Source organism: Akebia trifoliata, chromosome 5 (genome assembly GCF_017979445.1).
Source record: "Akebia trifoliata isolate Shusen 1 chromosome 5, ASM1797944v1, whole genome shotgun sequence".
NCBI classification, from domain to species: Eukaryota; Viridiplantae; Streptophyta; class Magnoliopsida; order Ranunculales; family Lardizabalaceae; genus Akebia; species Akebia trifoliata.
Window position 1 is genome coordinate 5,933,066 of NC_141379.1, and position 21,451 is coordinate 5,954,516.

General features: G+C 35.8%; 3 protein-coding genes and 1 non-coding gene across 6 annotated transcripts; all 4 read left to right on the forward strand.

Annotated features, from left to right (window-relative positions):
- Positions 1-1,332: 1,332 nt before the first annotated feature.
- Positions 1,333-7,092, forward strand: LOC147401246 (uncharacterized). Of its 3 annotated transcripts, none has more exons than XM_086442455.1 (11): positions 1,333-1,719; positions 2,622-2,713; positions 3,032-3,139; positions 3,875-3,957; positions 4,168-4,301; positions 4,764-4,813; positions 5,003-5,095; positions 5,618-5,709; positions 6,135-6,241; positions 6,476-6,522; positions 6,601-7,092. In XM_086442455.1, exons 1-10 carry the CDS (start codon positions 1,447-1,449, stop codon positions 6,515-6,517), a joined length of 1,074 nt encoding a protein of 357 aa, XP_086298581.1. In that variant the 5' UTR covers positions 1,333-1,446; the 3' UTR covers positions 6,518-6,522; positions 6,601-7,092. The 3 variants fall into 3 exon arrangements, with proteins under 3 accessions (XP_086298581.1, XP_086298580.1, XP_086298579.1); XM_086442454.1 differs by having other exon boundaries at positions 6,614-7,092; XM_086442453.1 differs by having other exon boundaries at positions 1,334-1,719; positions 6,624-7,092.
- A 4,408-nt stretch (positions 7,093-11,500) lies between these two features.
- LOC147401247 (protein FEZ-like) lies at positions 11,501-13,533 on the forward strand. Its single transcript, XM_086441678.1, has 3 exons — positions 11,501-12,099; positions 12,480-12,781; positions 12,874-13,533. The coding sequence occupies exons 1-3, from the start codon at positions 11,919-11,921 to the stop codon at positions 13,531-13,533; spliced, it is 1,143 nt and encodes a 380-aa protein (XP_086297804.1). The 5' UTR covers positions 11,501-11,918.
- A 1,942-nt stretch (positions 13,534-15,475) lies between these two features.
- On the forward strand, positions 15,476-15,556 carry TRNAL-CAG (transfer RNA leucine (anticodon CAG)). Its single transcript has one exon. It is a non-coding gene; the product is annotated as a tRNA-Leu (tRNA).
- A 1,278-nt stretch (positions 15,557-16,834) lies between these two features.
- On the forward strand, positions 16,835-19,117 carry LOC147401249 (glutathione S-transferase U9-like). Its single transcript, XM_086442456.1, has 2 exons — positions 16,835-17,171; positions 18,370-19,117. The coding sequence occupies exons 1-2, from the start codon at positions 16,977-16,979 to the stop codon at positions 18,748-18,750; spliced, it is 576 nt and encodes a 191-aa protein (XP_086298582.1). The 5' UTR covers positions 16,835-16,976; the 3' UTR covers positions 18,751-19,117.
- The last annotated feature ends 2,334 nt before the right edge of the window (positions 19,118-21,451 follow it).

Below are 21,451 nucleotides of genomic sequence, written 5' to 3' on the forward strand. Positions count from 1 at the left end.
CAAGGAACTCAACATGTATCTTGTGTTAAAGGATAAAAGGCATTGTCTTAAAGTGCATGAGATCCACTGTACCTCATCACAAATGGAAGGTTATCATGGGGGATGATATATTTAAAATGTATCAATCAGGATATTCTAGAATATTTATATTAAGCTAGTTTCATATATCTTGATTGATGTAATGTTTATAAATACCCTTACGTGATATTCATCCAAGAATTCTTAATAAAAAATCATTTTTCTTCATCTTGTTACTAATAAACCCAACAAAACTCACCCAAGATAAACATAACTCCAAGAATATACATAATTCTAGTTCTTTAGACGTGGATTTCACAATTTTAATTTTTCTGGGCTGGGCTGTTTGAGCAATAATGCTCATTTTGTTCCCAAGTCAAATGATATTAGTAAGAGACTCTTCCTCACTAACTAACTTAGATTGCACTATTGGACTTGATCAGACAAAATACCCACTTGAAGAATCATAGGGTCTTTCTGGCATGGAAACAAGGATCTACAAGAGAACCTATCGCCATTTTCAGTCCCGTCCGCACGCTCGAAGGTGAGAAAAAGTTTCATCGAATGCTACTTTCCTCGAATATGAATGCATTATTAAAATGCCAACTCCCCTGGAATATAAAATAGATTGTCATGGCATGAACTCAAAATTGTTTCGCTTCGATGGAGTCCAAATTAGCTCCTCCTACTCCTCCTTCTCCTCCAAGATCGTCGTTGGCCCTTCATTCATAGTGGTTGGTAATTGTATAGTGAGAAAGCTCACTCCTGCCTATGAGACGAGAAAATCCCCTTTTATATCACATGAATTGAAATACTACAATCCAAAAACAAGTTCTTTTGATGATGAACCACTCTAATACAGAATGGCTTTGAATGTTTTTTAATAACAAAATTAAGTAAAATGATTTTAAAACCGGATCCAAGTCATAATTTTAAATCTTGGTTTCCTCTCTCTTCTCATTCAAAATAATATTGAAAATGAATCAGATAGCTATCTTGATTTCTGAAACAATTTTGAAATTTTTCGCTAAATCTTCAAATCATAAAGAAGGAAAAGCTCGCACATTCAACTACAAATGAGAAAAAGGAATAAGAATTAGAAGACGAATTTAAGGATATTGTTATAAATCAGAAATGAGATTTTGTGGTTGTGGCACTTATTACTTCAATTTATAATAAAATTTATAATTTTAATATATTCTTCAATTGATCTGGAATCGGTTTGAACTCACACCCGCTTCAAGCCAGACTCAGCCGATCCGATCCCATAAGTTGAGTTCAGCTCAATCGTTGCACGACTAAACGGACATCTTTTTGAAATTTAAAGGTCACCAGGGGACTGACCTTATCTTCTACAACTCTGCGAAGCAAATCTGAGGGTTTAGGGTTTTGAGAAGCAGAGCGATTGAGCTGAACTCAACTTCAATCATGGTTGCAACAATAACTCCATCGCCCATTCAATCTTCGCTCCTCAGTTTCTCTTCTTTCCCAAAGCTCCTTGTTTCGAAACGAAATCACGATTTTCTTCTCAGAAAAAGCCTTAATTTTCCTCTTCGTTTCTCGCTTCACCAATCGAACCAACTTCTAGGGTTTCCATCTGTGAAGAGGTCTCCTGGTTATGAGAGAGGAATCTGTTCCATCTGTTGTAACAGCCCAAAAGAAGAATCTCAGTCTCAGAGCAATAATAATAATCAAGGAAAGGTGGGTTTCCTATCTAAGGAATTTTAAAATTTTTTTTTTTTTAAAGTCGTTTTCCAGATTTTAGTTAAATTTCTTTCTTTCATTCTCAAAGAGATTCTGTGAATTTAATGTTATAATTCTCTCTTCTTTACTCTGGCTTTGCTTTTCGATTGAAAGATGGAATCTTTACTTGAATTCAGATTGAGTTTTCATCATTTCTGTGGTTTTTTTTTTTTTTTTTTAAAAATTTGTTTGGATGATTGAGATGAATCCAAACTATATTGTAGGTTGAGAAATTTTTTTTTTTAATTATCTAAAAAATAATGGATGAGGGACACTGCAATTGGGAAGATGACCGTTGTACAGTATAGTATTATTTGCATATACAACACAATGTGGCATGAAAACCGATAACAATTGTTCTTAAAAAGTACCAAATCGGTACACTGTTCATTTTCATTCTAAATTCGGTAATTTACCAGTATCGGAATTAAAATATGAGTCATGATAATATGATTTGCCAGGTGGCATACTCAATCGACTCCCTGACGTGACAAATTTGGGAACCTTAGATCTGTACGCCTTGGGAGCCGTGTTGGGAAGTGCATTATCAGGACTCTTAAATTATTTTCGTTAAAGTAGGGAAAAAGTTCACTGTTTTATAAAACAGAACTTTTTTTTAATTGTTTTACTGAAATTAAAACAGGGAAAGCATTTACTGTTTTATGGACTAGGAAAACTCCTTGTACTCTTTTGGTAGAATATTTTAATTCTGAAAACACTAATTTACCATTTTTGGAATTAAAATGAACAATATGCTGTTTTGATAAATTTTCAATTTTACTTCACTGTTATGGTAATTTTCTCTAAAGTCTTTGGAGTTCAAAACGTGTTGGATAAATATAAGGTTGTACTCTTTTCAGGACACTGGACTGGATTGGCCCATCCTCAAGCGTTGGGAAGTGCCTTGGAAATGGCAAACATTTAGCCTCACCATGTTTGCATGCGGATTAAGGTACCTTCTATTCTTACCAAAATCTCATCTTGAAGTGCAATAAGATAATTTTTTGCTCTACAATGGGTTTTTTAGCTGAGTAGTGATCATGGTGGTCCCATTACTTGCAAAGAGATTTCTGAATACAAGTTTTCGGTGGATTTTCTAAGGGTGTTTGTAGCTCTCTTATAGTCTAATGGTTATTTTGTTTTCTTCCTTGTGCACACATATTTTCAGGAAATCCTGAAATTTGTATCCATTCTCAATCTTCAATTTTTTTTTCAGTGGAGGGATATGTAATTGTTATTGTTAGAGTGAAACTAATGTTTGTTCAGGCAGTTTTGGTTTGACAGGATTGGTAGAAGCTGCAGTTGTATCATATCTAGGATTGCAGATTGGAGAACTCAGTTTAGATGAGAAAGCAGAAATACTATTCATCGAACAGGCGTATGGATGACTATCCTTGATTCTTAGTTACATTAACTCATAGTTTTTTTTTTGATTGATATAAGATACTAGTGAGATAGACTTTTAGACGTCTACGTGCTGGATATGGTTCATAGGCAGGTATGAGATGAGAGTAGCCAACTAACCATCTGTCCAGTTGGGTTTCTTTTCTCAACCATTTTCCATATTCATTCAGACTGTCCAAAAGAATGATAGAACAGATTGTCAGTCATCAATTGGTCAAATTTATGCTCAGGATATATATATTTTTTTCCGATAGTTATAGGGTTAGTGGTTAGGAAATGAAGTTGGGTTCAAGGGGATTTTAACCTATGATGTGGGGACAACACTCCACACTTCTTACCACTTAGCCAAGTTGGCACTTCAATGTTCAGGAAATTCTAGGTGGGAAACATCAAATACCCCACCTAACACCATGTACTACACATGTATTTCTATGCCATTTTGAACATCCCCTTTTTCGTTTTTTGATAGACAAGCGCTTGAAGTTGGGTTTTGAACCCAGGTCTGTGGTACTACCAATCACAGACTTTACCAACTTATGAAGCTACACCTTCATTATTGTTGATAGCGACAATAAACTGCCCTTATGGTGGGCTAGTTGGGTACCTCAGATTTTCTCTTCTGTTTGTTGGGAAGTTTCCTCAGATGGACTTTGCAAACTCAAAATAAGTATAATATTTTCTTTTACAATCTCCATTAATTTCTTTGCAGCATAGCCACTGCAGTTGTACTGGGAGTTCTATATGGTATCGCCAACACTTCTAAACCTCTTCCAGATGATGTTTTCCGCTATGGTATGTGCATGAATACTTTTTAGTACTAGTGTTTTTCTGTTGGAACTTGGCCATTGAAAGATGACTCAGGATAAGAAGAGACAATGAGTTTTACTTAGTTTGTTGTCAAAAATGCAAAATTCAAATTTTACATGTTGCCATTGGTAGACATTTGGTTCTATGTGGATTCTTTTGCACTTTATATCACAACATAGGTTGTAATTGTTTCAGAATGGAAGGAACCTTTCAATCTACAGAACGGGTGGCTCCTGTGGGCTGGAGTTGGTTTTGTTGGTGCCCTTGCTTCTATCTCATTACTTGGAGTTTCCATGGCCTTGTTCAGTGGCGAGAACCCACAACGAGAGGTTAGATTTGGAATTTTCATTTTTTGGAACTTGATATAGAATTGTTCTCTTTATTATTACGTATTTGAGACTTAGAGCACTCTTCGCTTGCTTCTATCTCATCTTCATAGGTAATGTAGTTGAAAATGTCGTGCCTCAGGGCCTATGTGACATTGAATTTATTTATTAATACTTAATGATAAAGTAATTTAAATAACAAACACAACTTCTGTGTTTTCCCTTATTAATGAAACTAGGCTTAGTTTTCTTCAAATGATATTAGAGAAAGAATAACTGAATAGTCTTTGATACATACCTATACACACGGAGAGATATGAGCTTATATTCACATATTTTCACTTCCTCGATCCACATATCATCTGTTTGAACAAATGAGATGGATTTTTCTGCTTCTTTTTAGTTTTCCTTTACACTGCTCTAGGTATAATTTCTTTACTTGTTATTTTACAAAATTTCTTTCAGACTGATGCTCTAGTTCGCTTGCTGCCATTGATTGGCTCTTCAGGTATCAGGTAATGATGTATAGAAAGAAACACATGCTGATTTCCTGCCAATGTTGTGGCTATCAATTTCAAAACTAAGTTATTTAAAGATACTTCCCTTGTTTAACGTGATAATAATACTTGTGGATATCATTATTATGTTGCATTGCTATTTTGACAAACTAATAATATTTCAGTGTTCATTGTTGTTGGGTATAGCACTGCCTGTCTAGTGGGCATCACTGGTGTGTTGGCGCCACTGCTTGAGGAAACTGTGTTTCGAGGGTTTCTGATGGTGTTCCTTACTACGTGGTAAAATTCCTTTCTAATACTGAATAGTGGGAATGCTGATCCAGACTTAAATCCTTCCATGAATTGCCTCCCATAACATTGTTTGTTATATAGAAATGATACAACAAGATCTCAAATCAACCATGTCTTACTGATTTGAAGACGATTCCTCCATTAGGTCTTCATAAAGTCTTAAATTTTTAGACATTTTTCCTAATACTTGAGAAAATGTAGAACTCGAAGAAACTAGCGTGAGAATCTTGAATTGAGTCATATTTATTGACTTTTTAAGTTAATTGATGAGCAACGGAACTGTAACTGGAGCAAAATTCGCTAACCTGAAATTGGATTGAATTGAGCCAAATCTGAAATTTTCTGAACAAGAATCTAGATTTCGCCGTTAATATTGTTTTAGCTTGTTCATTCACCAGGTGGTGCAGGAACAAGATCTAGAGTTGTGGTTGATTTACTAATTAATTACCTGACATTTGGTTCTGAACCTTATTTATGTATTCTCTCATGATTGTTATATTATATCTGTAGGTTTCCTACTCCAGTTTCTGTTCTTTTAAGTGCAGCAATGTTTGCTCTTGCCCATCTCACTCCTGGAGAGTTTCCCCAGCTCTTTGTGCTAGGTAATACTTCTACTTCTATTGTATGGTCATCTTAGACAACCAACCCAACAAATAAAACATTTGTTGATATAGTTGATGGCTAGTTTTGAATATGCGTTAATATGTAAATACTTGTCCATAAAAAAAACACTTTTATGATGTTTAGGTCGATTGGAAAATGACAGAAATGAAAGAATTCTCCAAGTGGTGATCATTCTATCTAGTATTTGTTTGAAAATCACCTTAGGTCTGGGATTGGAATGAATTGCTATATGCTATAATTTTTGTGAATCAATCAGAGTGATAATTGAAGTCATTTTTTTTTCCCTCACTTTTTCTTAACCTTAATTTCATATAAATCATAAGAGATGTGTGAAGATCAAGTTTTGACTTGGATGTCTACTATGCTCTTTAAAGAAACCAACTGAATTTCATGATTCTTGCAGGGACCGCATTGGGATTCTCATATGCTCAAACTCGCAATCTTCTTACCCCAATCACAATACATGCACTCTGGAACTCCGGTGTTATCTTGCTTCTAACATTTCTTCAGGTAAAGCAATCAAATTTATTAATGGATTTAAATTTTCTTGATGTAGGCTACATCTGAATGTTGAACATTGATGTTACTACAAGAAAATAGTATAGACATACCTCATCATTTTTAATTGAATTCTTCCAACATACTGTTATTAAAAGCAATTTTTCGGCTCTACACCATTTAACTACCTAGGGCAATCAATTGTTTGCTAGTCTTTAAGCCCATGTTTGGTGTTTGTCCATGCAGTTTCAAGGATATGACATCAAGGAATTGTTGCAGGCATCCTGAATCAGGTTTGAATTTTTTGGTCCCGCTAAAAACTGCAGTGTTTGGAAGTTTGTGCAGTTTTCTTTATTATCTTTTCTTCTTAGTTGTTTTATTTAGTTTCATCCAGGTAAGTTGAACAAGGATGATCACTAGCCTGTATGAGTGGGAGCTAGGTGTGCCACGGGCTCTTATAATCTTATTTATATAATTTTGGGGGCCATCTACCAATCCTTATTATCAAATGATGGATGTCTCCATCATTGCAAGAGCTTTGGACAAAAAGAATCTTGTGATCTTAATTGATTCAAGATTGTCATTTGTAGTGATGAGCAGGACAAAGATGGTCAGCTTACTGCATTTGTGAATAGCAGTATGGATATGGTTTTCAAATTTATGTAACTTGTATTGTTTATGGAGTAGAGTTTGTAATCTACATTCAACTTTTCAACCTTCACTGATTGTTTGATTCAGACTGTAAAATTATTCTAACCATCTGATCAGTAGGCATCACGGTCAAGTATGGTATATGAACATGACATTTTGGATCGGGGTGGACCGAGTACCAATCTATCTGATAACAATTAGATTGGATCAAATTCAATTATTCGATTGTATATTTATAATGAGAGAAGAATAGGGTTGCAACTTGTGACACCAAAATTTTCTTCTAAAAATACTCCCATGATACATTTATTCTTACTAATTATTAGGATATTATTGGTCAAAACGAATAAAATTGCAAAATTCTCAATGCCCATATCCACATGAGATAATTTGTTAGTGGTGTATTAAATTATAAACTATGATATAAATTTACATTATTTATTTAATTTTTTTAAAGAAACTTACATATGGGCCTATCTTCTTTAATAGATCCTTTTCTCTTTGCTTCTGGGAGTCAACTTCCATGGGAATCTTAAATTTCACAAGCAAGCTGATACTACTTAGCATCAACAATGTGGTAGTATTTGAAAGAGTGGTGATAATATTACTCTCCCACGTGGCATATTCAATTAACTCCCCTTACTGGGTGTGTGTCATAACCATAGACTTTATGTATTGGGATACACAACACCACATCTCCATAAATCTGTGCAGTTGTGTATCCCGATGAAAGAAAATCTATGGTTCTAACACATCCCATTAAGGGAGTCGATTGAGTATATGCCACGTGAGGGGAGTCTTTCATACATAAAAGGCCTAATAGTAGGGTAAAAAAAAAGTCCAAAAATCTAGAAATAATAAGTTCAGAATAAAAAGGAAATAATGATTGATGTTTATAATATTTATTTTTGATTGTCTTTTATGGGTTGGGTTGGGTACTTGGAGGTCTCTAATGACCTTTCATATTAATTAAAGATGAGATTTGAATGGAAACTTGTAATAGAAGTAATTGAAAGCACACTTGGGTTATAATTTATAGAAGGCACAGCAAATTAGATTTGTGTAGCTTTCAACAAATTGATCCCTCTCAACAAAATAATATTGATCCAATTGGATGTTTGAGTGAATTGAAAGCCTGATATATTGACCTTTTGGGATACTTGAGGAATCTAAATCATTAAAAATAATAAAACTGAATTTTAAATTACCAGTAATTAAAAGTTTGATAATGTGGACTCCTACTTTGGACACATGAGTTTGTTTAAGAAGGGTTATGTTCACATCACATGGATGGTTGATCAAATTGACAACGATCCGCCAAAACAATGGAATCAATAGAAAACAATTAGTGTGGACATAATATAAATATTATAAAACCGAAAGAAAAGAAATCAAGTGATTTATCTTTTTAACATTCCCATCCATATCTAATCCTTCAATCATGATATACATGTTGAAAAAGCGCGCAGCCCGCTTCAAAATTTTGAAGGAACACTCTCCATTAGATTACACCTGGCATTTTCTCAACAAACCATTGCATTCACCCCTGCCGATCACAAACTCTTGTTTGCCTACAAAAGCGATCCAATAACAATCAGATCAGATCAGATTACTATCACATTGGGACTTGCAGGATCCAAAATCGATTCTATAAATTATCAAACCAGATTCTTATCAAAACCCAGATTCTTGAAATTTAAATTTCAATCTTTCAAATAATTTGACAATTACTATGTTGTCCAAAGGGTTGACTCAGCAGAAAAAACTAGTCAGGTGTTTGCCCCTTTTGGTCATGTTGTGTGTGCAAAAAACTTGGTGATTTCTTGGCTTACTCAGTTGTATGTTAGGAAACTCTTGTGGGGTCAACTAGTACCTGTAGTAGTAGTAGTAATAATAATAACAACAGCAGCAACAGCAACAGCACAGCAACAACAACAACAACAACAACAATGGCCTTTATATATAGAAGAACATTAACTACATGTGTAGTATGAGTTCAATGCCCGGTATGAATATTAATTCCTTAGGGGCCACCCGTGAGGGTACACCCTCATTTATCTGGTGCATGTGATGCGCAAGCAGTGCATGTGCCCCGGGAACAGTCCTTGGACCAGATCATTATCTATGGACTGGGCAAAGCCCAGATGCGGCCCAGTCTGCTGTCTATAGGGATACCACATTAGAAAAAAAAAAAAAAAAACACAAAACAAAAGAACATTAACTACATGTTACTATAACCATTATTATTTAAAATGGTACACTAAAACAACGTTTGGAGAGACATTATAAAAGCCTAATTTTTGAAACAAGTGACATTCATAAGGCAAATACTGTAAGATTGGATAGTCATGTTATAACCACGTTATGAACATTTTCTAAACAGCGTGGACTTATTAAATTAGAAATAATTTGATTTCGTGCTTGCGCAAGGGAAGGGGGGGGGGGTAATTTAATGTATGAAAGAGGTAGGAAACTTGGATTTTAAGAATTTGACAAAAAAAAATTAACTTGGGTTACAAGCATGAACAGCAAACCCTAGGTCAAGAAGTGAGAAACAAGGGTTAGATTTGGGGAAATTCACTAAATTTGGAGTTCCAAGTTAGGTATTTGACTTGAATATCTTCCCCATTTAATAGAGGATACTCCACTTGTTCTCCAGCTAGCAGACATGGTTAGCACACTTAAGTAATGGAAATTAGTTTAAATATGATGAGGGCTTTAAAGGAATGTGGACTTTAATGGTTTACCTTTAAAAAACCTCGTTTAACAATACCAATGATCAAGGATATGAGAAAATCCATATTTGGAGGTAATTTTTAAGTCTAAACTATCAAGTACATTGACTTATGAATTCTTTTACATGACTAAAATGCCCCGTAGATATAAATTTTAAAATCGGATTTATTTGTGCATGAGGATTTGAAAGCTTTCTTCTACTCTGGTTTTGGTGCAACATGGCAAGAAATTTTTTATTTTTTTTTGCTAGGTGGGGTTAGTGGTTAACAGTTAACATTAGTATAAGAAGGGGTTCGAGCCTAAAACCTTGGGAACAACCTCCACAAGGTCTTACCTCTTAAGCTAAGTGGTCATTCTTGCAACATGGCAAGAACTTGGAAAACTAAGCTAGTCAACCAAATGACCAATCCAATCATTCTAAGAAGGAGATAATGGTTAAAACAAGACCCACCTTATTTGCCTTCCCATTTTACCACTTAATATGTGATAATGACTTAGATAACTTAGTTGACTAAAATAGCATTCTGATGTTTATACTTTGTAGAAATTGTCACATTAAATGGCTCGATAACATTCCCAATTGGTTTAGTTTTATTATGAAAACTGAAGAAAAAATTAACAAGAGAAACTCTTTTTATGCCCCGAAGTTTGATGCTAGAACATATTGTAAGAGTACTCCCACATCGCCTAGGTATTATTGGGATGTGCAATGTTTATAGTGGTGGCAACCCTCTCTTTGCAAGCCGATTTTCAAGGATGAGTTAGGCCTATGAGCTTTAATATGGTATTAGAGTGGGTCTATCTCAAGGATGGGTTGGGTTAGTATCTCCAACCCTACGTGAAGGGGGAGAGCTGAGTGTCTCCAGTCCTGACGGTGAGGAGGAGTGTTAGTATAGTCCCACATCGCCTGGGTACTAATGGGATGTGCAATGCATACAGCAGGAACAACCGTCTCCTTGCAAGCTGATTTTCAAGGATGAGTTAGGTCTATGGGTTTTAACGCATATAAGTCACCAAAAATCAGGTAAACCCTACAGCCAGAATTGTCATTTTACATTGAATTTAGTATATTTATTCAACTGCTCAAGAAAGTCACCAATTACCAGAGTAAAATTATGGTTTGAGATTATACTGTTAAACAATTAAAATACAAGGCTAAAATAGTCATTATTCATAGACAAACATGATTTTTCCTATTCCATCATAAAAAAAACAGAAAAGAATAAACAAACTAATTTATTTGAAGGAAGGGTTACTAAGATTTCAAGACTATTAGTGCACCCTAAAACTTGCCAAACAGTTGAGGGCAATATAGTAGGTTTAGGGTTAGTTGCCTTAAAAAATAAGTAGTGGGCCCCTTTAATGGGGTGAGGTGGTTGTTTTACTCACAGGGTAAGTGGTCCCCCAAAGATCTAAAAAAATTCACTCTGACAGGTCAGATTTATATATCTGATTGTGAGAATGAAGAATAGAAGCTTTGAGTCAAAGAATAGAAATGGGATTTTAGGATCCTGAGATACTAAAACAGTATCTAATCCATTATCCATCTCTCTCTCTCTCTCTGAAATAGAGTAAAGGGGTCCCAAAGGAATTTTCAGTGAATCTTTTGGATTTGAATATAAATTTGAGCTTTTGTATTGTATTGGAACTTGGTTCCCCCCACGTTTACATAAAATAATTCAACAAAGATGATTTTAAAAAAATACTGTTACATTGGAAGCTTGCTTTGTCTTGGTTTGTAGAGGATAGAGGAGTTTCATGAGAAGTGTGAAAAAAAAAAATAATTTGATTTAAAAATCCACAAAAACTGCTGATTTTGTAGTCTCTTGAGATCCCTCGCTTTGGATTTAAACAACTCTTAAATGGGTACACAAGGGGAAGTGAAGAACTAAGAGTCTCCATTGAAAACTCACACCCTTGACTTTGGTTTCTTGATTAAAAACTTGGTTTGAGCTTCTCAACGAGTCACCGCAATCCTCGAAAAAAACACGCTCTCCATTACAGTCACCCCAAAAGGTGGCTGAAGCTGCGGAAGCAGACCCATTCTCAGGAAGCGTATAACTAAGTGAAATTGGGCTGTAAACTGAGTTTCTTGAGTTCTGATAGTAATTTGTGTCATAGCTTAAGCTACTCTACTGTTAGATACCAGTGTTCGAGGTTTTCGCTTATGGGTTTCGTTTAGAACTCAGTCTAGTTTGAGGAAGTCTGTTTTTGTTTGTCTTCTATTCGTGTCACCTTTCTTTCTTCCCACACTTCTGAGCATAAGTATAGAGTTAGAAGGGAGAGAGAGAAAAAGAGAGCTATGGAGGAGAAGAATGATTTCGACAAAGTAGATGAAATCATGCTCCCTGGGTTCAGATTTCATCCTACTGACGAAGAGCTTGTTGGGTTCTATTTAACGAGAAAGATTCAACAGCGTTCTCTTCCTATCGAGCTTATTAGACAGTTGGATATCTACAAATATGATCCGTGGGATCTTCCAAGTAAGTTAATGCAACTTTACTGCATGACTGACTTTGAGTTCTTTTGGTTGGATGGGAAGCAATTCTAGACTTCTTAGGCTTGCCTCTTTCTTTGATAATCAGCTTGTATGGTTTGGTTAATGAATCCAAAACTTAGATTTCTTGTGTTTTAGCTTTGCCAAGAAAGACTGACGAATGAAGCAAAGAAGTCTCATGTTTTATCATCTTTTTCTCTGTTTTCAGTGGAAGCGTTTTAGAACTCTTAAAAGATCCAATGTTTTAAAGTTAAACTGAATAAAAATATCAAAAATTTTCTTTTGCTTTTTTTTTTTATTTTCTTGTTTCCTTCATTACTTAGTTTTGAACTTGACAAACTAATTTATCCACATTTTTGCTATTAGAGTTGGCGACAACGGGGGAGAAAGAATGGTATTTCTACTGTCCAAGAGACCGAAAGTATAGAAACAGTGCAAGGCCTAACCGAGTTACAGGAGCCGGGTTTTGGAAAGCTACTGGGACCGACCGTCCTGTCTACTCCTCCGAAGGAACGAAATGCATCGGCCTTAAGAAGTCCCTTGTGTTCTACACAGGCAGAGCAGCCAAAGGGATCAAAACTGACTGGATGATGCACGAGTTTAGATTGCCTTCGCTCAGCGACACAGCTCCACAGAAGAGACCCATAGATAGAAACATCTCTGCCAATGTAATACTTTCTTCAGACTTCTATCTTGTTTTTCTATTTGGATGTGTCACTTATCAATTAATCACCAATCAATTATCTCCTTGGGCCCACAGGATTCATGGGCTATTTGCAGGATCTTCAAGAAAACAAATTCTATGGCACAGAGGGCTCTCTCTCAATCTTGGGTCTCTCCATTATCCGAAACTGCACATGGCACTCAATTCAGTTCAGAGAACATCTCTTGCACAACTGAGGCCAAATATTTACAACAACCCTCTCCTACTAATTTTTCTGTCGTAGATGTTTCGTCTTACAAACCTATTAATCCTAACCCATCTCTGCCTTCCATTGCAAATGGAGACCTTACCGATGGCTTCATATTTTCACCCCTTGATTTGTCAGGACCTCGTATGTGTGCAGTTGATGTTGCTTCCATGCTTCTAAACCTGTCTCAAGCCTTACCTGGGGACATCACTACAGCTTCCCAAAGTACAGATTTCTGTGGGATGCAACAGCAACGTAATAGTTTCTCTAACACTTCACCACATGAGATGCAGGGGAACATGGGCACTGGGGCAGAAGAGACGTTCTTGACTAAGAACCCGAACATATTCCATGTTAACAATCAGTGGGGAACCGTTCGATCAGTTGGGTTTCCCTTCAGTCCACCTCCCGATCTGTTTGATGCATGGAATCCTCGTTTATCGTGGGATTCTCCCTCGTATCCTAGCGAGATATCTACAAGTTATTCCACAAACACGTGCCATAATTGATTTAATTGTGATATACAGTACCATTATCTGTTTGCTTTGTGGATTAAGTCTTTTCGTTGGCCCTCAATCTTCTTTATGATTGTCATAGAATATAGACTAGGTTTCTAAAGTTTGAAACTAAACTGTCTTGAAGGCTACTAAGAAAATCCAAGAAGTTGAAACCACAAGTACACATAGGCAGACACCTAATCCATGCACATGATCAAGCAACCAAGATCACGATGCAATGTTAGTTGTTTTTTTTTTTTTCTTTCATATTTTGTTGATAAGTGAAAATCAAGGTTTTGGAAGGATCCTTCCTTGGACCTTTTACTGGAAGACAAGGAGCATGTTTGGATACGCATAGAAAAGTAACTTTTTTTACTTTTGAAAGTTAAAATGCTAGTTTTGATTCATTTTAGAAAATTACTTTTAAAAAGTAAAAAATCTTAACTTTTTAGAAAGCAAAAGATAACCATTTTCTATTTTTTAAAAGTTACTTTCTATCTAAACTACTTTCTACTTTCTATCCAAACGGACTCGTAAGAACCGATTGAAACGTATGAGCCTAAGCATGCTTTCACAATGCAGATATGTAATAGCTTAGCAGACTAATTGATGTTGTCAAAGTCTTGGCCATGTCAAGAAGTGACAATATTGTGAAGGACCATGAAATTTGATCTCTTTATGGCATTGGAAGACCATTCTAAAAGGAACCAGGGATCCGAATTTAGAGTAGATAGTCACTAGTGCACATCCATTAAGAACATCTCTACCAACTCTAACACGAAGATCATGCTCATGAACTTCCTCACATTTTCGTAAGGATGGAAGAGCAGAATGCATTGAGAACATCAGATAAGGTCACTTGAAGCAAGATCTCGCAGAAAATTGATCGAAGAAACCAGTAATCATTCCTCTTTGTCATGAATTTGTTACAGAACTCCATAAGCTTCCTCCAAACCACAACAATTGGATTGGATTACATTGAAAAAAATAATCATTCCAAACATCAAAAGCCAAGCTAACCAGATTTAAAAATTGTAGTATTGGACCTGTCTCCCCAAATGAATAGAGTATAAAATGTTAAGAACTCAAGTGCTACAAAATATAGAGTCACATACATTCCTGAGCTCCGGTCCTGCATAATGAAACCAAAAATAATAACTGCCTACGTCTCCATGTTTCTATGCATCCCCAAAGTAGACCAATTTAATCCATTTTTTTGGTAGATATCTATTGAAGAATATCTCTAAGTGGGATTCGAATAAAACCCAGATTTTTTATATAAAAAAAAAATATGCAGGAATGGATTTGGATAGCCTCTTCCCCATTGCTGGTTTAGCACAATCTGTGAATACTAGCAGTGTTTTTAAAGCCTAAGGAGTGAGGTTATGTGTTTCACTGGCCAAAGCTTTAAGCTTTCCGTAACTCCTAATATTGTGAGTTCTGGTTGTAACCCAATAGCACGATGTCCAATCCAGAAGATAAAGTTTGGGTGAGAAATTTGTTCGAATACGAGGAGGGCATTGCCCACTGTACCGGATTTAAAGTAGCATTTTCTGAGGAATTTGACACTGACGAGATCAGGTTGGGGAAGACTGTTTTGATGGTGTGGGCATGTTTTTTTAAAAAAAAAAAAAAAAAAAACTCTTAGTGGGATTTTGGGTTGTGGCCTGGTTATAAAACACTGAAATGGGTCGAAAGAGTGATCATTTTCATGTCCGCTTTAAAAAATTACCCGAAAAGGGAAAGAGACGATATGAATCTGTGAGAAAAGAGTGAAGAATTTGAATTGAACTTGAAGAGAGAATTCTTTTGGTTTGAATAATAGAGCTGTTATGTTGTTTAATCGTTTTCAAAAGCGCGGGAAACTGAACAACGGTAATTTGGTTTCATTTGTTTTTTCGTTTGCGACTCTCAGTTTTATAAAGAAAATTTGGTTTCTTATTTCCTAAACAAAGTCAAGATGGCCGAGTTGGTCTAAGGCGCCAGTTTCAGGTACTGGTCCGAAAGGGCATGGGTTCGAATCCCATTCTTGACAACCAATTTTTCTTTTTTATTAGTTTTAATTTTTCAAAATTAAATTGGGTGCTCTCAAGAATTTTTTTTTTTTAATCTAAAATTTTCATTTTTCAAAAAGATCTAGACTATAGATTCCCTACAATAGGGCCTATCTAGATTTGTCAATTCATCGGTTCATGTTATTTATTTGTGTCTTTTATTCGTCGTTAGGTAAGATCTCAATCAAGTGGTTAGGATAAATTCATTTTTTGAAACCTTATAAATAACAATGTTATAGGATGGTCTCCAGAACAAGGTAGAAGAGAGGTGTGCAAGGGTTTGCTTAGCTTTGAAACTAAAATTCTTGTATTTTTCTTTGATCATAGTAAAGAAGACTGGATCCATTTGTAGACGTAGGCATGGTTGTTGATCCGTTTGAATCATTGTATTCTCATTTCTTTACTTCACTTAACTTTACTTTCTTTATTTTCTTTATAATCGCATTGGATAGGCATCTTCAAAATTGCAACAATTGTTATCAGACTCATCTAGTTCGTATGGAAAAGCAATAACGATCGACTGTGCTTAGTAAATCGATTTTTCTCTTTGGTTTTGGAAGTTTTGTTATAATTGTAAATTTTAAATTCTTTTACATGCCAATTATCTTTATATAAATCCTTATGGATACTAAATTACCTAGTGTTAATGAAGAATGAATTAACATGACCAACCGGACTTGAGTTGGGTTGGGTTGATAATTTCATGTCCGAGGTCAGGTTGGGCATGGGCATGGGCATGGGTTGGTGTTTATCAAGTTAGGGTTGGACAAGGGTTGATCCCCAACCCGCCTAAATTGCAGCCCTGGTCAATCTAGATGGATGCTTTTTGTTTTCTATTATATTTTATTTTTAGAGGGGACATGTTGTTTGAACACGGATGGATTTTGTCCAAGTTCACCCCACCCTACAAGCATGAGATGAATTCCAGGTGCTGTATAGCATCCACAAAGAATTAACAAAGCTTTCTTGGGTACCAAAATTATGAATATTTAATCTTTGTGTTTATCTATTTTATTTTATCATGTATATGAGTCTTTAGAATCATCCCTTTTACCATGTATTTAGTCAGTTGTAGTCCTTATGTTCAAACCATTGGTTATCACAACCCACAGATCTCAAATACCATCCGACATTCCCATACTATTAATTTCCTCTGTTTCACTCACAATGGAAAAACAAAAAAAAAAGTCAAAAAGCAAATGTCTAATCATCCATAATACTTCATATTAAACATTACTTAAAGAAGAAAATCTGAAAAAATGGAGATGAGAGAGACAATGGGAGAAGGTGAAGGTACATGGTGTGTGGGCTAGTCCATTTTCAAAGAGAGTGGAAATAGGACTTAAGATAAAGGGGGTACCCTATGAATATGTGGAGGAAGATTTGTGCAACAAAAGTGAGATGTTGTTGCACTACAATCCTGTGTACAAGAAGGTGCCTGTGTTAGTACATGAGGGAAGACCCATCGTTGAGTCACTCGTCATCCTTGAATATATAGACGAGAATTGGAGAGAGCCTCATCACCCTAACCTACTGCCTTTGGATCCTTATCAACGAGCCAAGGTCCGCTTTTGGTCTCATTTTATCCACCAAGAGGTGAGGGTCAGGAGGATACACTAATATCTATTATTCGCATCTTGAGATATTTCAATCTCATTCCATTAAGATTTTATTTGATCTTTACTGTTATAATGAGAGAAGGCAGAGTAGAAGTGGTTCGACACCAAAAATTGTCCCCTCTTTTAACATTTAAACTTAATATACTCAGGGCCATTTTGGTAAAAGAAAATTAAGAAAGTTTTCAAAATTACAAAATATCCTTTCTTTTACTATGAAATCTTCAAAATTATTCTTTAATTAATATTTTAAATTGTAAATAAGCCCTTCAGAACTATGTGAGTTTGCACATGCCACCTTCTAGTTTAGTGATGAAATGGAATCAGTTAATGAACCTTCTATTTTTCTAAAAGAAAGAAAGATATGTTTGTTAGGCAACGAAGCTGCAGCATTTGCATTGGTGCATGTGTTTATATACATTATATAATGCACTTATAAAACATTGCACATATTCATCGTTGTCAACCCCAAAGGGTTGGCCTAGTGGCAAGTCGAGCCTTGATGAGCTCCTTAGGAAGGGTAGGTCAAGTGCTCGAAACCCCATGAAGCTATGAATTCATTGGGGCCACCCTCCAGGGTCAATTGACCCTTGACTCAACCTGTTGCATGTAGGACTTTCCAAGGGGGCGGTGCATCTGACCGTGGGATTAGTCCCACCCAAAGGGTGGCGATACCCGTGATATAAAATAATATATATATATATTCATTGTTGTCAAGATTCCTTCATTATTTGTCAAATGAATCACCGATCTTCAATCTTGACAGTTGATTAATCAATGAGGATGTACTTTGGATTGGAATACGTGAGCATGGTTATAAAAGGGTGTTCATTTGCATCGATTGTAAAGTAATTGACCATCAAATGATTGCTGGTTAAAGAGGTTTGAACATGAATTAACCATTGGATCATTGATTAAAGAAGTTTGATCATAGGTCAAACTGGTTTAATCATGCCCAAGAAAGGGGATCGTTGGTTTGAAAAATGTGCAACCTTCCAAATTGATCACTAGAGGTTGGCACCCACACGAAAGGGTCTGACCTTCTCACATTGACCATAATTACATAGCCATCTAAGTCACCTTGGTCTTGATCGAATGAGTTTGAGAACAGATCATGATTTCATACAATATTATTAGTCAAATTATGTTACTAATTCTAATTTGATCCATGCATGCAGTTGTTTCTAAGTCTTTGTGCAGTTATTCTGCAAGAAGGGGAAGAACAAGAGAAAGCCGTGAAAGAGTTTTTGGAGAATCTAAGTGTGGTGGAAGAGGGGCTTCAAAAGGACTTCTATTCTGCTCACACTCCCTTTTCCTATGCCACAGCCTCGCTAGGATTTCTTGAGATCGTCTTGAGTTCAGTTTTGTGCCCCTGTAAAGCTTATGAAGAAACAAGTGGTTTCAAGTTAATTGACCCGCAAAGGAACCCATTGATCTTCTCATGGGTCACCTCTCTCAGCGACGTTCCTGTGGTGGAGGAAACACTTTTACCAAATGAAAAGCTAGCTGCACGACTCCATTGCATTCGGGAGAAGATCATTCAATCACCTAAAGCTTGATCAAGTTCTAGCATCAGCAACAATAGTAGCACTAGTAGTAGTGAAATGGCATGGTTAAATAAGTGAGTGCCACTGATTTCAGTTATCTGTGATCATTGATGCTCTTCCTTGAACTTGTGAGATAATTTTATGTTTGGTACATCTATCATATGTGAGTTTGCTTACTATAAGAATCACATTCAATTATCCGGGCCCAAACTGAAATCGCTTAATCACAAACATCCAAGGCATGATAAGCTCTTAATCCCTTATTAGGCTGAATCATGTCTATAATGTTGTTACTTAAAAAAAAAAATGGATGTATTGATCAAAAGCAAGTGCTTATGAAAATGTTATTTCACAATTTTTGTAAATATTTTGATGTATACTGACAGGAATTTCAATATCTTTCTAGAGATATATAAGAAACTTAAACGCGATCAACTTTTGAATTTACAATTCCATCTCACTGTTCATTTTAATTACCAAAAAGTGAATGGGCAACAAATTCCGTGGTTTGAAAGTGACTATTTCTTAGGTCTAAAGTGACAATTTCACTTTTAACCTGAGAAATTGTCACGTTAAACCTGCGAAATAGTCACTTTAAAACCTCCAAATTCGTTACCCGTTAACATTTTAGTAATTAAAATGAACAGTGAGCTAGAATCGTAAATTCGTCAAAAGTTGATCACGAAAGGGTAGTCTACCCATCTTTCTATGCTATTTTAGTAAATTCCTCTTTTTTATCTTTCAAGGCTACTTCAATGTGAACCACAACCATTGGCATGAGCATGAGAGTTAGTCCTTGGAACGGATATTGTGGGAACTATTAGTTAATGAATGGATACAAGGTGATCATATTCATTATTGTTTGGGTGTGGTTTCTTATTATTTCTATCATACAAATGAACCCCTCCCCCCACCTACCCAAGAGAAAAAGAATTTTGAGCTTTAATTAAACATACTAGCCAATTTCAAATCTTTGGGATAAGGCTTTGTTGTTGTTAGTTAATGGGATTCATCGTTAGCTCATCTGATATCCATCTTTTTGTATAATATGCATGGATTCCAAAGCTTTCAATCCTTTCTTAGTAGAAGATGATTATATTAATAAATTGCAATCTCTGAGATGTTGGAAGAAACTAAAATGGTCGATTTCCTTTTGTTGGATAGTTGATTCTGACTTTGTTGCTCAGTCGGGTCTATGGGCCCAGTTTGAACTCTTCTTATAATGTAGTGCAACAAGTCCAACTACGCCCATGGATCAGGACATGTGATGGAGTAAAAATCATTAGAGGAGACCCATTCTAGATCTTCAATACACATATTATGGATTTTCATTTATAGGATTGATTCCTTTGTTTATCTTATTTTTTAGATGTTTTTACTATTTTAGAAAGTTTTCTTCTATTAATAACTTCAGTTATAGAAGTTAGAATCACACACTGTCGATTCCGCCTTACTTCTTGGATTAAGTAATATTTATTTCCATGCTTATATCATTTTTTACACTATTTTTAGAAATTTTTATATTTTTGGCTATTTTCATATTCTTTTATAGGAATAATACCTTTTCTCTATAAATGTAATTGTAAGTCCAATACGTGCGACATCTTTTATTAATAAAATTTATGTTTTTAGAGATTTTTCTTTTTCTTTTTCTTCTTCCAATTGCTTAGTGTGGCATCAGCAACAGTAGTTGGTGTGGCAATAGCATCTATCAACAATAGTTGGTGTGGCAATAACACATCTCTCTCTATTATAAATACAGTAGCTATCTTGTGGTAGATGTAAGAGAGATAGAAATCTGTAAATCTAGAGAGAGGGCTAGGAAAGATTACAAAGGAAGAGGTTGATCTTCTCTTTGATTAAAAACCAAGCCAACTTCTTGAGACGAACTTGCGGGTTGTGTAAGTCGTTGGTTTCTTCTTATAGTAGATTCTCCCTTCACCCCCCGTGGACGTAGGCACATCGCCGAACCACGTAAATATTGTGTGAGCATCTCTTTAATTGCTATTTACGTTCGTAGTTAGTTTTACTTTACTTTGATTGCTTGTAGTGTTGGTCATTGCTTGTTGGTGTGTTTTGGAACTTGGTATAAGTTCCGATTTCGGAACTTGGTATAAGTTTCGACAAATGGTTTCTCTCTAGGTGGTTTGCTTCCGTGGCTTCACTCCTAACAATTGGTATCAGAGCCCTTATTCAAATCAGGGTGGTTAAGCTCCGATTTGAGGTATTTGCTTGGGTATTGTGTAGTGTACACAAGGTGTTTGTTGAAATTCCTGAGAGAAGCTAGTGTTGTTAAACAAGCGGATAATGACGTCTATTAGCGGAACCGTCAAAGTGGGAAAGTATGAGATAGAGAAGTTCAATGGGAAGAATGACTTTTCCTATTGGAGGATGCAAATGAAAAATTTGCTAATCTCACAGAAATTGCATAAGGCGTTGGCAGGAAAAGAAAAGAAGCACAAAGACATGTCTGATGAGGATTAGGAAGAGTTAAATCTCGAAGCACGAGCGTTGATAATTCTATGCCTTGAAAGGGATGTAGCTTTCTTGGTAGATGGAGAGGTAACGGCTGCGGGTGTGTGGTCAAAGTTAGAAAACAACTTCATGACGAAGACTCTAACAAATCGGATCTATTTGAAGTCCAGATTGTATACTTGCAAGATGGAGGAAGATACACCAATCCGGGAGTACATTAACAAGTTTGATAGGATCA

Coding starts and splice junctions, on each gene's coding strand:
- LOC147401246 (XM_086442455.1), top strand. CDS start 1,447: ATGGTTGCAACAATAACTCCATCGCCCATTCAATCTTCGCTCCTCAGT. Junction 4,814..5,002: donor ATTGGCTCTTCAGGTATCAG/GTAATGATGTAT, acceptor TGTTGGGTATAG/CACTGCCTGTCTAGTGGGCA. Junction 6,242..6,475: donor TGCTTCTAACATTTCTTCAG/GTAAAGCAATCA, acceptor TTGTCCATGCAG/TTTCAAGGATATGACATCAA.
- LOC147401247 (XM_086441678.1), top strand. CDS start 11,919: ATGGAGGAGAAGAATGATTTCGACAAAGTAGATGAAATCATGCTCCCT. Junction 12,100..12,479: donor TGATCCGTGGGATCTTCCAA/GTAAGTTAATGC, acceptor TTTTGCTATTAG/AGTTGGCGACAACGGGGGAG. Junction 12,782..12,873: donor ATAGAAACATCTCTGCCAAT/GTAATACTTTCT, acceptor TTGGGCCCACAG/GATTCATGGGCTATTTGCAG.
- LOC147401249 (XM_086442456.1), top strand. CDS start 16,977: ATGTTGTTGCACTACAATCCTGTGTACAAGAAGGTGCCTGTGTTAGTA. Junction 17,172..18,369: donor CTCATTTTATCCACCAAGAG/GTGAGGGTCAGG, acceptor CCATGCATGCAG/TTGTTTCTAAGTCTTTGTGC.